This window comes from Periplaneta americana, unplaced genomic scaffold, assembly GCF_040183065.1.
Source record: "Periplaneta americana isolate PAMFEO1 unplaced genomic scaffold, P.americana_PAMFEO1_priV1 scaffold_21, whole genome shotgun sequence".
Lineage (NCBI taxonomy): Eukaryota > Metazoa > Arthropoda > Insecta > Blattodea > Blattidae > Periplaneta > Periplaneta americana.
In genome coordinates this window covers 2,473,328-2,489,188 of record NW_027185502.1, presented here as the reverse complement: position 1 = coordinate 2,489,188, position 15,861 = coordinate 2,473,328, and the positions used below count along the sequence as shown (strand labels likewise).

Genomic DNA, 15,861 nt, shown 5'->3' with positions numbered 1-15,861 from the left:
TCAAACTTGGAAACCAAAGTAAAGCTTGGGCACCACACAAAGTATGTAGAGTATGCACTGAAGAACTTCGTCATTTGATCAATTGGAGAAGACCGTTGCTATCTTTTGGAGTACCTATGGTTTGGAGAGAGCAGTCGAACCATAGTAATGACTGCTACTTCTGTTCGTGTGATGTGAAGGGGTACGATTCTAAACATAAAAATCAAATCGTGTATTCAGTTATTCGGTCAGCCATTTTACCTGTGCCTAATGTATACCAATCCCTGTGCGACCAGAAAATCTTAAACAAACGTCATTCTAATGGTACTGACAACATAAAATAGGTTTTAAATACTTTTTCTCCAAAGATGATAATTTTGTATATTGCAGTAATGTGAAAGAATTTATGCTAAAACTTGGACTTCCAAACTATGACCTAAGTGAATGGAGACTGTTCACTGATGCTTCCAAGCGAAGTTTAAATGATTTCCTCCTTCATAACGGAAACGTTTTTGGTTCAGTGCCCATTGCCTATTCAGTGATCCTCAAAAAATCATACACAAATTTGCAACTGCTGTCATTGCGACTAGACTATAGGAATACAACTGGCAAGTTTGTGATGATTTCAAAGTTCTTACTAAGTTGCTGGGTCAACAATATGATTTTACCAAATTTCCATGCATTCTTTGCCTATAGGATAGTAGGGTACGAGTTGATCACTGGACTATGAAAGACTGGCCACCTCGACAAAATCTGGAAGTCGGTTGTAAGAATGTTGTGCGCCAAAGCCTTGTGAGTTCTTCTAAAGTTGTGCTGCCATTTCTCCACATCAAGCTTGGCTTAATGAAACAGCTTGTAAAAGCTTTAAATAAGGAAGTTGCCTGTTTTAAGTACATATGTGACAAATTTCCACTACTATCTGAAGCAAATTGAAAGAAGATATATATTTAATGGTCTTGACATAAGAAAACATGTCTGGTGCAGCATTTAAAAACAGTATGGATGAAAAGGAGAAATCAGCATGGATGTTGTTTTAAAATTTCTTGGCAACAAGGATCCTAATTACCGAAACATTGTGGCTAACATGCTTGAAGCATACAAGGAATTTGGTTGTAAGATGAGTATCAAAATTTTCTGTTTTCTCAGCTAGATTATTTTGCCGGAAATCTAGAATTTTTCAACTAAAAGTAAGATGAACGATTTCACAAGGATCTGCAGGAGTTCGAAAGAAGGTACCAGGGACGCGGGAGCATCAGTATGCTTGGTGATTATTGTTGGATGTTAAAGCGTGAAATACCTGAAGAGAAACATAAAAGAAAGAGGAACAGGAGGACTTTCTCAACTAAGAAGCAAGTGGTGTAATTTTTTGTGTGATACATTGTGCTAATTTATACATCCAATAGTGAAGTAAACAAGATAAAACAAAGCAAAAACACTCTAGTGACATGTACGAACAACCATACACATAATTCCAGCAAGTTGTATGTTTTAAATATTGCTTTTGAATTTGAAATAAAAAAGTGAAATGAAAAAGTTTGTGATGAAATTCACGTAATTATAAAATACATTTAAAGTGATTTTGCAAACACACCTGACGTGATAGAAGCAAACGGATTGAAAATTCGGATTCAGCACATCAACATTATATTATAAAATCACAGTACTTAGTTAGCAACAAACACAAAGTTGAAATTCGCAGGCTAGTGTAATTTATGTCAATTTTATCGGGTATGAGTAAATGAATATGTCTAATAGTTTGAGATCTTCCCCTATGAACTGGCTGCTTGGGAAGCCAATCTCTAAATTGTCGACAGCAAGATTACCAAGTGGATTAGACATGCTCCAAGTGTACAGGTTCATCTCTTGGACAAAGACAAGCCCCTCCAACATACTTACAAATTGACCTAAGGGAGCATGCAAGGATTCCAACTCTGTGAATAGATTTGTGTGTTAAGAAACTTCCCAAACTATGATAAATATCTGGATCTAAAAAAAGAGCAGACCGCAAGGAAGTAATGTAATGAAACAAAACACATTAAAGAGACCTGGGCAAGTAGTTTGACACGTGCAATGAAAGAGATTAGAAATGAGGAGGACCAGATGTTTCTTGAAAAGCAAAGAGAAAAGTATTTTGAAGTAGCATGGAAGGTAGTGATGCCAAACAGCTGCAAAAGAAACCAAGAATGAATGAAGAGAGCTCGGTACGAAGAAGTGAAGTCTGTGTGTGTCTAATGCCTACCCACTTCACTTGCGTGATTCTGCATACCGTGGATAGATGGCAGGACTGTGACCCATTTTCAAGCTGCACACCACTCGGCAGGCCACGTTATGCATAATGTGTATCTGTTAAGAGTTATGTCGTGTATTAGAGTGAGTACATGTGTAAGTGTAGTGTAGGAAATGATGAGGACGATGACAAAGGTGAGGAAGAAAGAAAGGGAGAAACCCGGTGCCGGCACGTAGCCTACTCCTGTTGAATAGCACCCAGGGGACCACCAGGCTTAATGTCCCCATCCTATGGATGAATCACTATCAACAGTGACATATGCCTTCTTTTCATATGCACGTGGACAGATTTGGGATTTAATTCAAGCATACTGGTGCACAATTTAGTGAGTAAAAGTTGTGCACCACCATCTTTCCTAGTCCTGAGGTAGAAATCTTACATGAAAATTTCTGACCCTGCCGAGAATCGAACCTGAGCCGGCTAGTCTGAAGGCAGACGCATTATCACAGCGCTAACTCGGTGGACATGAAGAAGTGAATTTATATCCATGAAAGGAAGAGCAACCGACCCTCTTCATCATGTTAATCACCTAGTGCATCTGATAGCGAGAATGCATATCGACTGTCTGAACCATTATCTTGATTTTTAACATTATTACCCGCTTCAGATGTTCCTCCTCACCACCTAATGTCCCTAAAACCATATTCCAGTCACCTAAAGTAGTCAGTGCCTTGAATAGAGTCAGTCTTCCAGATTGTGCAGCAGTATTTGTAGCTGGAGCCATTACTGAGACACTAGATAACATTAGAGAGTGGAACAAAGCATCTATTGGTATCAAATACTCTCTAACATTAATACTGGAAAGTTCACGATAAGAGAGGCGAATGACTCATCAGTGCTATCTAGTGGCAGGGAATGTTGACAGTGAGGATAACGTGGCACGTAGAGCGGTAAACTGCATCTAACAAGAGTTTTGTACTTCAACATGTGGTGTAAGTCGTAAGGATTATTCTCATGGCTGTTCCACAAAATGTCAGAGAAAAGTGGAATTGTTTGTTCTGTGTTCTTCTGTAAAAACTATGCTTGGCAAAAAGATGCTAGATCGTTCTTCAGATTTCCGAAGTGAGTAGGTGAGTGAGTAGTCATGTAAATACAAGTAGTCTATTACTTTTCTGCCACAGGATGATGATGATTATTACAGTAGAGTCAGTAGATAACTTGTTCTGTGACCTTATCATGTGTTGTGGCTCTCACCAATGGGTATGGAGAAGGAAGATAATTAGTCTGAGATGAACTTTCGTGTCAGTAGATTCGTATAATTTTAATCATGAAACAAACTCTCTTTCTGTTAGCTCATTCTTTCCCCACTCGCACGATTCACATGACAGGTCTCGTGTCCTCACCATCATCATCATCATATTATTATTATTAGAAGATTAACTCCGTACGTAGATGAAATTATTGGGGATCATCAGTGCGGTTTTCGGCGTAATAGATCGACTATTGATCAGATTTTTTGTATTCGACAGATAATGGAAAAAAATGGGAATATAAGGGTACAGTACATCAGTTTTTCATAGATTTCAAAAAGGCTTATGACTCGGTTAAGAGGGAAGTATTATATGATATTCTTATTGAATTTGGTATTCCCAAGAAACTAGTTCGATTAATTAAAATGTGTCTCAGTGAAACATACAGCAGAGTCCGTACAGGTCAGTTTCTGTCCGATGCTTTTCCAATTCACTGCGGGCTAAAGCAGGGAGATACACTATCACCTTTACTTTTTAACTTCGCTCTAGAATATGCCATTAGGAAAGTTCAGGATAACAGGCAGGGTTTGGAATTGAACGGGTTACATCAGCTTCTTGTCTATGCGGATGACGTGAATATGTTAGGAGAAAATACACAAACGATTAGGGAAAACACGGAAATTTTACTTGAAGCAAGTAGAGCGATCGGTTTGGAAGTAAATCCCGAAAAGACAAAGTATATGATTATGTCTCGTGACCAGAATATTGTACGAAATGGAAATATAAAAATTGGAGATTTATCCTTCGAAGAGGTGGAAAAATTCAAATATCTTGGAGCAACAGTAACAAATATAAATGACACTCGGGAGGAAATTAAACGCAGAATAAATATGGGAAATGCGTGTTATTATTCGGTTGAGAAGCTCTTATCATCCAGTCTGCTGTCCAAAAATCTGAAAGTTAGAATTTATAAAACAGTTATATTACCGGTTCTTCTGTATGGTTGTGAAACTTGGACTCTCACTCTGAGAGAGGAACATAGGTTCAGGGTGTTTGAGAATAAGGTGCTAAGGAAAATATTTAGGGCTAAGCGGGATGAAGTTACAGGAGAATGGAGAAAGTTACACAACACAGAACTGCACGCATTGTATTCTTCACTTGACATAATTAGGAACATTAAATCCAGACGTTTGAGATGGGCAGGGCATGTAGCACGTATGGGCGAATCCAGAAATGCATATAGAGTGTTAGTTGGGAGACCGGAGGGAAAAAGACCTTTGGGGAGGCCGAGACGTAGATGGGAGGATAATATTAAAATGGATTTGAGGGAGGTGGGGTATGATGATAGAGACTTGATTAATCTTGCACAGGATAGGGACCGCTGGCGGGCTTATGTGAGGGCGGCAATGAACCTTCGGGTTCCTTAAAAGCCATTTGTAAGTAAGTATTATTATTATTATTATTATTACTGTTATTTGTTTTTGTCTTATAGATGTGCCATATGGGTAAATAAATGTAAAAGACAGGACCTAGATGAAACGTTTAAAACTAGAGGAACAGAGTATCTGTACAAAAATCACAGAATATGTTCAGATCACTTTAGATTATCGGACTTCAATAACTCTAATTTGAAAAGTCAGGAGTAAGTAAAAATAAGGTGTAATTGGAAAAGTACCGAAGTTTCAAATGAGTCATAGACCTGTTAATTTTTCATATATTTTTTTAATAATAGTCTGAAGAGAACAGCTATTCCTTCACTGAATTTAACAAGTCCTTCTTCCGAAAATATGGGTCAAAGTACAATGAAAGAACAACGAAGGTCCCCAAAGAAACGCATTAGACCTTCCATCGAGGAGGTGACAAGTTCTCCGATTCCAGACAGAAACGACGATAGTCCTCTACCAGGTACCTCATAATCAGATAGTACATTAGCAATAACATGTTCTCTGTGCTAAGTGAATCAGTTATTAAACTGCATAAAACTACTTTACTTCCATCATACCAAACACAATTTCTTTATAGTTTCTCCATATAAAATATAGAAAGTCATGACTTTTTCAAACTAAATAGACGCATATTGTATACGTAACATAAAAATACGAATTATTGATTTTGTGAAGAAAGTGTGTGAACTCATGTTTTCTCATAAAAACTGATTCAGTTAGTTATTCGCAAAATATTATTTACCTAGCCCTAGACTTTCAAGACGTTATTAATATTTCACTAAATTAAGTCCCTGTTTATTTTTTAAGATGCAAGAAATCCTAAAAGGTCAAAGATGGCTCAAAATCTTCTGATAAAGACACTTTCTAAGAAATTGATTGCAGCTCAAAAGTTGGTATCTAAATACAAAAAAATTATTTCATCCCTTCGGGTGGAAGTGAGAGCTCTGAAGACAACCAGTTCAAATACTGATTTAATCAAAATTGTTTCTAATGATGAATTCATTATGTCGCAAGTGCGCTTAAAAAGAAAGAAAAAATTGGGAAGGCGGTATTCCAGTTACGATAAAAGTTTTGCATTGGCACTCCATTATTGCTCACCTCAGGGCTACAGATTTTTAAGGAGAAAATTGTGTTTGCTAACAGTCAGATCTCTCCGAAATTGGCTTCATGGATTTGGTAAAGGCCCCGGTATAAATCCCACCATTTTACAATTATTAAAAGTAAAGTCTGGAATGCTGCCACTAAATGAAAAGGTAGTAACACTTGCTGTAGATGAAATGTATTTGAAGGAAAATATAACGTACAATGCTAAAGTGGACATTTTTGAGGGATTCATTGAATTGGGTATACACAGCCCTAACCAACAATCTCCAACTAACGTAAAAGATTCAGAGGTACCACTTGCAAACCAAGCAATGGTTTTTATGATTCGAGGAATGTGTAAAAATTTTAAGCAAACCATTGGTTATTTTCTATCGAAAGATGCCATGCCTGCAGAGATTTTAAAATCACATCTGCTTGAAATGAAATAAATGAAATAAAAGATACGGGATTTATCCCTAAAGCGATTGTTTCAGACCAAGGATCAAACAACACTAAATTGAGAAGACTGCTTGGATGTAATGAAGTACAGCCTTATTTTGAACACGATGGTGAAAAAAAATTTATTTGTTTCATGATACACCACATTTGATTAAGAGCGTATAAGGAATAATTTAAAACATTATAATTTTAAGCTATTTGATAAATTAATTAAGTGGGAATACCTAGAAAAACTTTATTTTATAGATAAAGATATGAATCCCCGACTTTGTCCTAAAGTAAAACTTAATCACTTGAATCTACCACCATTCACACTGATGCGAGTGTGCCTTGCTACACAATTATTAAGTCATTCTGTAGGAAAAGCTATGGCAACACTCATAAAATTCAAACAGTTACCAGAGGAGGCTCAACCTACTGCAGACTTCATCCTGTTCATGGATAAAGCTTTTGATTGTTTTAACTCTTCTAGTTTCCAAACTAGTAAAGCCTTAAATAGGCCACTAAGTGAAAATTCCACACACTGGAATTTTTTTAATGAAATAGAAAAAAACATTTAGAAATATTCAGGTAATAAACAACAGGAAAATGAACCCAAAATGTATAAATGGCTGGCTAGAAAATTTACAATCTTTAAAACTGCTATGGAAAGAATTGCATTATAATTATGGATTTAAATTTTTAATAACAAGAAGATTAACACAAGACTGCATAGAAAATCTCTTTTCTATTATTCGATCTAAAGGTGGAAACAACGTAACTCCAGACTGCTCGAAGTTTAGAGCTACAATTCGGGCAATCATGATGAATCAATTCCTAAGTCCTCCTGAAACAAGCAACTGTGAAGCTGACGTTTGTTCTTTCTTACTCAAGAAAGGAGATATCGAGGCAGCTAAATTGAATTTTTGCAGTCCAGGCATTACAGATGTCTCCGATTTGGATGTAACTGTTGATGACAAAAATGTACAGCATACAAATGAAGAAACCGTGTTGCAAGAAAATGCAAGAGCTTATGTTGCAGGTTGGGTGTGTAGCAGAATAAATCACGAAATTTGTCGAAGAAATTTATCTTGTAAAGAAAACCCCAACAATGACGTAACAACGCACATCGCAAATAAAAAATACTGTAAAGATTCAAAAAATTTTTCCTAATGATGTTTCTCTAATGCTCAGCCAATTGTGTTCTGATGTTTTCAAAGAAACTGATCATGTTATTTATAAAACTAGAATTGGTGTAAAAAAAGAACTAGTTAAAATGGTAGTGCTCCCTGTTAACATGTCCATTTGCAGTGACTGTGCCAATGTCTTCATTGACAAATATTTCAATGTGTTAATAAATTGTTACATCAAAAATAAAATGGACAACCAAACAGCTAAAAAAGAAAACAAGCGATGTATGAAAGCTGCTAAAGTCATGCACAACTAAATTTCATCAAATTTGAAAATATGAGAATTTATCAATTCATTTCTATTCTAATAACTTTGTAATTTGTTATTAATTAAAAATGTTATGAACAAAGTGACTCTAAAGTATAATATTTATTGCTTTGCAGCTTCTTATTGAAATCAAATGCACACCTCTCCTCTTTTCCTCACATAATCCAGCACGACGCACGGAGTGTGCGAACGTTTCAAGCCGCTAGATGGCAGCACTGTTACTTTTCGCCGCCGCTTGCAATGCTAAACAGGAAAGCTTTCTAGTATTAATGTTAGAGAGTATTTGTTGGTATTCAAAGTCCATATAATGATATCAAGCTTCTTACTCTCCATAAGAAATATCCCAACCAAACTGTAGATAAGAAAAACAATTATAGGCTATTATGGCATTTTGCCAACATCTTTGGTTTCTCTCTGAGCATCTAGTTGCTTTTTGATGACCAAGTGACCACAGAGAAAAAGAAAAATCATCACAATCATCATCATCATCATCATCATCATCATCATCATTTACTAAACAGGCTTTAAATAATGTGGTCTGTTGCGGACTCAATTCGTTTAACCAGCAAAAAAGGAAAATATAGTAACAAACTTGCAGCCTCCACAGAAACCTGATACTCCTCAATGACTACAGAACTTGGCTAAATTGGAAAACCTGAAATTGGAGAATCCTATAACATTGAGAACCAGTTATTTATTTGAAGACTGAAATAGGAAGAGACAAATCTCAATCTTTCCTGCACAGACTTCCTACAGAGTGGTTTTCAAGGAACTTCGTGATTGCTCCTCTTAGACGAAAGTAGTAAATGACACGACAGAACGCACTATCAACCTGTTCCAAAAGTACAATGAGACATTGAAGAAGATGAATAGAAACAGTTTCTTCTATAACTTTTATCCAAACACCGATAAGAGTTTTCTACTCCTTCAAAAGCTGCTCTGACTTTTTTCTTTCACTATGTTACACATTATAAACTTCTCAGCTCTGGAGCGACTTGTAAATGGTAATATTTTAATGAAATTTTTTGTACTTGTTTTACACATTAATGCATAATATTAGCCTTGTGGGAATTTGAATTTTTCAAAGTTCGGTTTTTTGGATCACACTACCATGTCAAGACACTGGAGGAATTTCTGTTAGCTACTAGCAAACACATGTAATTTTTAAGTGAAGAGTTCTCTTTTAGATCTCTTATGTCAGATTCTAGAATATTCACATAACTAAGTACTTGACTGAGAGTATCGAATGTATTTTGCATGTTTAATCTTACTGTTTCTAGTTGGACTGTAAGAGATTCGGTATCATGTACGTATCTCTGGCAGACTTAGTGTTCTCTCAGAAGATAAAATTTTCTTGGTAGGCGATCTATTGCAGACTCCATCCTGTTGTTCTCTCACCAGTGATAGCTTGGTTGAAACATGATGTGAACTGACATGAACTTTTGTACTGTCACCCCTTGACAATCTTTCTGATGATAAACATTTCTTGCATGGAAAGATGAAGGACCCACCTCATGTAAAAGCCTCATACTCAGGATTGCCGAATTTGAGACAATCATGGTGGAATGCACTTCTGACCGCACACCTCTTAGCTTTACAAACCACTCACTATTGCTCGTATAGTGTGGTCTCTCACCTCGCATGCATCAGATCTTAAAAAACAAGCCTTTTGAAGACTTGATTGCTGTGTGGATTTAGATTCAAACATGAGCACAGCTTAAATGTTATTGACTACTAACGACCCAGCAACTATAAAGCATTCTGAATCGTTAGAGACTGGAATTTTTTGTTGAGTTCAAAGTGCAAAATGTGGGATTTTCAAATGGGAAAATCGGTGCTTTCAATTAAATGTTTCAGTATTTTCACATTGTTCGTTTTCGAGCTTGGAAATTGGTATGTTCGTTTTTATAAAGTCTTTCCAACACTTTTTCCCAGATATTCGCAATTTTTCTTTTTGTTTTGCACACTGCAAAAACAAGTGGCAATAGAAGTCAGCACAAGAGATTGTTCGTCTTCCTTGCGAAAATTAATTGCCGATGCATGTTTTACCAACTTCAAATCTTTCTCAACAGTATCTCTTCTTTCCCACGAGACCTCACAATTACAAAATTTACACATGACTGTACTTTTGTCTGTGCAATAAAACCTATGCCTTATATACTGGAAAGCTCTATTGGAGCTATTTTATTATTAAGCATTCTTGTAGCCTCACTTGCACGGGAACACAATAATGTTATTTCGCCTATGTGTGACACTATAAACAAATAAAACAAACACACTCAACACGTCCAAAATAATATGGCATTCAGCAGGCTCACAATGCTCACAATACGATTCTCGCACATCGCTACATATATCAGATATGATGTCAAGAGTGTGTTTAGACCAGGTATTTGAATTAAAACCTTCTAGCTCGTTGACCGTTGACTAAAACAGATTCAGTATCGAATGTGCAATACTAGCGACCATAAATATCGACCTTATCTGTGCGACAGCTATCGATTATCGATTGTAGTAAAAAAAATTAAAAATTGAAAATTCGCGCACATAATTCGCTAATTGCTTAAAAAATCGCATTCCCGACTTGATACGGATTTCGCGATGTTTCACGAATTCAAATCAGGCATAAATGAATTGAATAATGTATATTTACTGTAATTAGATGTTGAGAAATATTTTTTTCCAAAATTCGAGAAATATTCCATTCCCTATGAATTGTCAATACTTTAAAAGAAGGAAATAATATATTTCATTCAAATGGAATAACAAATTGTAGGAGAGAGGAAAACGAAGTAGGGTAAATCTTGTTAATATTGTGATAAGAGTAATATCGTGCTACTGTGTTTGATAGCTTATCATGCTTTTACAGAGCGAGAGAAGGACCGATTTGATGCAGCAACTTGTCCACGAACTTGTCCTTAATACATTGTCAAAAAAAACAGATTTTTGTCTCGATAAGTAAAATTGTAATAAATTCTCATACCAACTATTACGATATTACTCATATCACGATTTTACCAACCTTTACCCTATCTTATTAATGTGCTTAATAATGTATTTTGTAGCTGAAAATATATTTATTTATTTAAATTATGTTTTTGAATAATGAATTATGGTTCATAATTGTGTATGCGATATTAGCACTCAAAGAGAAAGGGATATTGGTAGACGGCTGCCAAAGTAATTGCAGATCAGTCTCAAGCCTGCAAGCTTAGTAATATCGACAGGCCAGTTCTAAAGAGAAACAACTCAAAATTTAAAGTTGTGAGAAAAATGAAGTTTAAAGCTTCAACCATACATAAAACATGATTAATTGAATTTGGATTAAGTTAAACGATCCTCTGATTCTTCACAGCAACATAAAGCTTCAAAATGCAGCTTTCTTTAAACTTTAAATTTTGAGTTGTTTCCCTTTCAAGCTGGGCCGTCGATTTTGTATTTCTGTTTTGACTGCCTGCACACTTGGATAAGGAACAATAATTTAATAATATGACACGATTATATTTAATGTCAAATTAAAAAACTAGATAATTTCGTGTTAAAATGTTAAATTAATATTCTTCCTTTTATGTCAAGAACCTAATTTGTTTTAACTACAAACATTTAAGAACAGGTTCTACGAACTAAGGCAAATTGAACAAGTGAATCCACTGGATAAATGCCCTATTCCCTACCAGTAAGAATCCAAGTCTCCTGAACTTGTTCACAGAGTATGTGGATATCCAGAGTACCGCAATCCTTTGCGCTGGAAATGCCGACAAATCAGCCATTTTTATTACAGCGCTTGCTATTTGCCGTACACATTTGTAAAGGGAATGAATGTAGCCTAAATCAGAATCAAATATTTTTAATTTTAAGGGCCATGGCCTAAATTGAGTTTTACTTTAAATGTTCCCATCCCAAGCATGTTGAAATGGAATAACAATAGTGGCCAACTAGTTGATTGCACTGCTCTGGGATTCTGCTTGTGCATAGCTGAAAGAGCATCTACTTCAGGATGTAAACAGTTACTGTACCTGAGTACATAAAGAAGTCGAAAAGACGAATCGCCACTCTCTGCAGATGCTGCAGCTCCTCCAGCCTGACTTCCTCCTCCCACTCGGCATACCGTCTGCTGGATTCCTCGAAGTGGTCGCTGCTCGAGGTCTGGGTGGCAGCGTCTAGCATCATCAGCTTGCCAGTTGTATCATGTCGAGCTAAAAGGCAGTGTAATTCTGAACTGAAATCTTCGTAATACACTGATAGTTAATTATGAAGAGAATAAATAGGTACTGTCCAGCTGAAAGGTTATGTCTCATCCCAGTTCGTCCCACTCGTTTCTCCTGTCCTCTCTGTAAGGGCTAGTGGCTGAGCTGTTAAGTTCTTCTCTGCAAATATTTGCTGTACGGAATTGGAAGTTTACATAATATTATACAACTGTTTAAAATAATTTAAAGAAAAGGGCCCCGTTAAGTAAGTAACTGTCATATCATTTCCCCTGTTTTGACGAATGTGTGACATAACCACTTGGATGGAGAGTAGCATGACAACATGTACATCACCAAATTAAACTATTAACTATAAGTGAATCATAAAAGTAAAATCTGAAAAGGAATCAAAAGATGAAGCACGTAGTAATGGCATAACCTCTAAGAAAAATAAATTCAGAGAACTGAAATGAAGAAGTTTAGACTTTTATTAAAAAATGAAATTAAATCATCCATATTCTTTTATTTACAGATGGCTCCTAAATGTTATGTTTCTGTGTGTACCAAAAATTACTAGAGTGCTTTAAGTGAGTGTGTTACATTACAGTTCTCAAATTTCCAACTGAAAAGATAAGTTATGTGGCTGGAAGCTACTCGTATTCTATGAAATATTTTCACGCCAACAAAGCATTCAGTTGTGTGTATTAAACACTTTGAAGTAAACGATTTGTATCTAGTACATGTTTCTAGAGACAGAGAAGGAAATGTGCAAGAATAGTCCTAAAGCAGATCTCTTATAACTATTTCCAGGTTTACGGGAACATATAGATAATCTTATTCCTCAACAAGAATGGACCCTGCTAACAAGTGCATTCAAAGATTTGAGCAGCAACAAATTAAGTGCTTGCAAATGGACAAAATTAATTCGTTTGATGACCTATGTAACATAGATACTTTAAAAAAGATAGCAGGTGGATCATTAATCTCAATCCAGTGTTTCTGTACTTTTTGTTGGTTAATTTTGAGGGTGTGTCACAAATATATTGATGTATTAAAATATATGAAAATTTATCAGTGCAATTGTGTGTAAATAATCAAAATGATATTCATTGCATCACAGAGTTGGTAAGTGCACACATGAAATTAGAAATGTGGTCTCAATTGGAGAGCATTCTTCTGAAGTACGTAAATTATAATAATTATTACGGTGTAATGATGTTTAGTGTTAACACGACAGCATGTTGGCCACGTTTGTATGTTTACTTAAGTATAATGCTTTATTGTAGGAAGTATTCGAAGTATTATGTTTATTGGAACAAATTTCAAACACATTAAATATAATGCCAAAATACTTATGTGATGTATTATAAGTGCATCTTTGTTGTACAAACAGTCATCTTCCTCCTGCAAAGTTATTAGAAACTGTCCATTTTATACGCTAATATAATACTGAAATCTTTTAACAAATGCAGTAAATCAATAATAATGAAATAATTTTTCACTTTTTTGAACCCGTGTGCTAGTAATCTTTTCTCATGCGTTAATTTAGACTCTTTATCAAATGCTATTATTATCTAGCATCTGAATAAAATAATTAAGTGCAAAAACAAGCGTGATAAAGACACATTTGCTCTATATGGGTTGAGGGAAAACTGCAGAGAAAACCTCAACATTGACATTCCTTAATTTGAGGATCAGCCAGCAAGCCTTGAGAAACTGCTATAGAAGCAGCACTTTCTCTATCAATACTGTCTTTACTTGTGCAATACAATATGCTAACTGCGAGCACTGCGGCTGCAGTATTTGTTCTGTTGCATTGAATGGGGGACAATCACATCACACACGTGATCAGAAGTTAAGGTTGTTGCAACCATAAGGCAAATTCCTGCATGACGCTATCTGCAGTAGGTTCTGGAATGTAGACTATGATTACACCGTAAAAAAGGTCCTTTCTAAACAATAGGGCAATAATGCAACAGAAAGTAGAACATTTCCTAAAAACAATAAAATACCAAATAGTGCAAATAAATGCAAAATAAAAGTAGGCTATATTGGTCTCTATTGAAGTGTAAAGAGTTTATATTGTATCCTGCATTGTCTCTGAAGTATAAGAAAAAATATGATATTTCATCAACTTCCGAGCCCTATTCATCACTCATCAACTCATCACTTTTTCCCACCTCACTTCTGACATTCCCATCACATCCACTCTGTTTCTTCTCATTGCTTCCTTCATGTTTTCCAACTCACCCGGTAGAACTGGTGTCTTCTCATCCCCCGTTGCAGTCGTTGATCTTCTTTTCTTCTCTTCTGTGTCTTGTGTCATGACATGTCCTTCCCCAGTATCCCCCACCCGGACATCTGATTGGGGGGATAGTTTACATCCGGAGTTTTTTACCAGGGAAAGACTCATCATGGCATTTTCAACATATCTTCTTGGGATATATAAATGCGGTAGCTTCCCATTGCTTTCCGCACACCACTCTCTCTTTCGCATCTTGAAAGATCCCAGGGGGCCCCAGCGTGGAGGTGAGGAGAGTGGATTTGACTAATTAGGCCCTCCGGACTTCACCGAAATTTACCACTAGGGTTAAACATCAGTTCCATCAGGGTTTTTGACCCAATCAGAGACTGGGAAATCCCAATTAGTCTTTGCCCCCCTTATTGAGTCTAAAACATTACAAAGGTTATCAATGTGAAAAGATAACTAAGATACTTATCGAGCATGACACCAAGAAAGCTGGTCTTCTTATTTTAAAATGTAGTCAACCGACCGCAAGGAAATTTAAATATTGTCGTTTTCATATTTTATATTTAAAACGTATTTTTAATTTTTCTAAAGAAATTGATATAACGTACATTTTATGAAGCAGTTATGTATTACATTACTGTTAGGTTACTTGATTTTATCGACAGTAATCTCACTAGATAATGTCCGACTTTGTGTCAAGAAGAGATTAAAGAAATTCAATATTACCACTCAGGTTGGGCTCACAGAATAATAATATGGTACAGTCACGGATGATAAATTACTATCTTGGAAATTTCAAGCTCATAGGGAACTTGCACTCTAAATATCATGCAGTCGAATACAGGGGCGTTTTAAATGAAAATAATACTAATTGATCTTATTTCTCATTACGAATGTCATAACAATAGAAACTTGTTAAAACTAGGGTTGCCATAATGAAGAAACAAAGAAACCAGTACATGATTCACAAGTCAATTTGATCGACAGGAAAAAACGCAGGAATTTATAAGAAACTTGTATATATCATTTATTTTTCACATTAATATCACTTGTTTACTTAATGTGGATGAGACTGGCCACTTCAGTGATACACTTTACCTTATCTAGCACACTATTTGGCATGCAATTTACATTATTACCATTTATTTTAGCACCACACCATTCATGTCTGTAGATCACAGTCACAGAACCTTTCATACTTCTCAGAACTGTGAAGAGAAGGAAGGATGAGTTGTGAAGCTAACTGCAGTTTACATTATACTCTATCTGCAGATGCGTTTACTAACTTAAGTGATAATTTGTTTCTTTCTTGTATCCACTGGCCATTCATCAAGGAAAATGATCTTTGAACGTTGGTATTATATCCACGCAGACAGAAATAACAATTCTACCATTTGCAGCAGTTCTAAGTAGGCTACTGCACCACGGAAATACAACTGCGACAAAAATTTACCGAGATTTCGTGTGAAATCATATTTTTAGAAATTTCCTCTTTGTTGTGCAGTAGGAAAAAATTAAATTTTATCACCTAGTCAGACAGAAG

The 15,861-nt window shown here is 35.8% G+C and overlaps 1 protein-coding gene across 1 annotated transcript; it reads right to left on the bottom strand.

Annotated features, from left to right (window-relative positions):
* Window positions 1–10,985: 10,985 nt before the first annotated feature.
* Window positions 10,986–15,227, bottom strand: LOC138693809 (uncharacterized). Its single transcript, XM_069817612.1, has 2 exons — window positions 14,318–15,227; window positions 10,986–12,076 (listed from the first exon to the last, which is right to left on the bottom strand). The coding sequence occupies exons 1-2, from the start codon at window positions 14,562–14,564 to the stop codon at window positions 11,868–11,870; spliced, it is 456 nt and encodes a 151-aa protein (XP_069673713.1). The 5' UTR covers window positions 14,565–15,227; the 3' UTR covers window positions 10,986–11,867.
* Window positions 15,228–15,861: the final 634 nt, after the last annotated feature.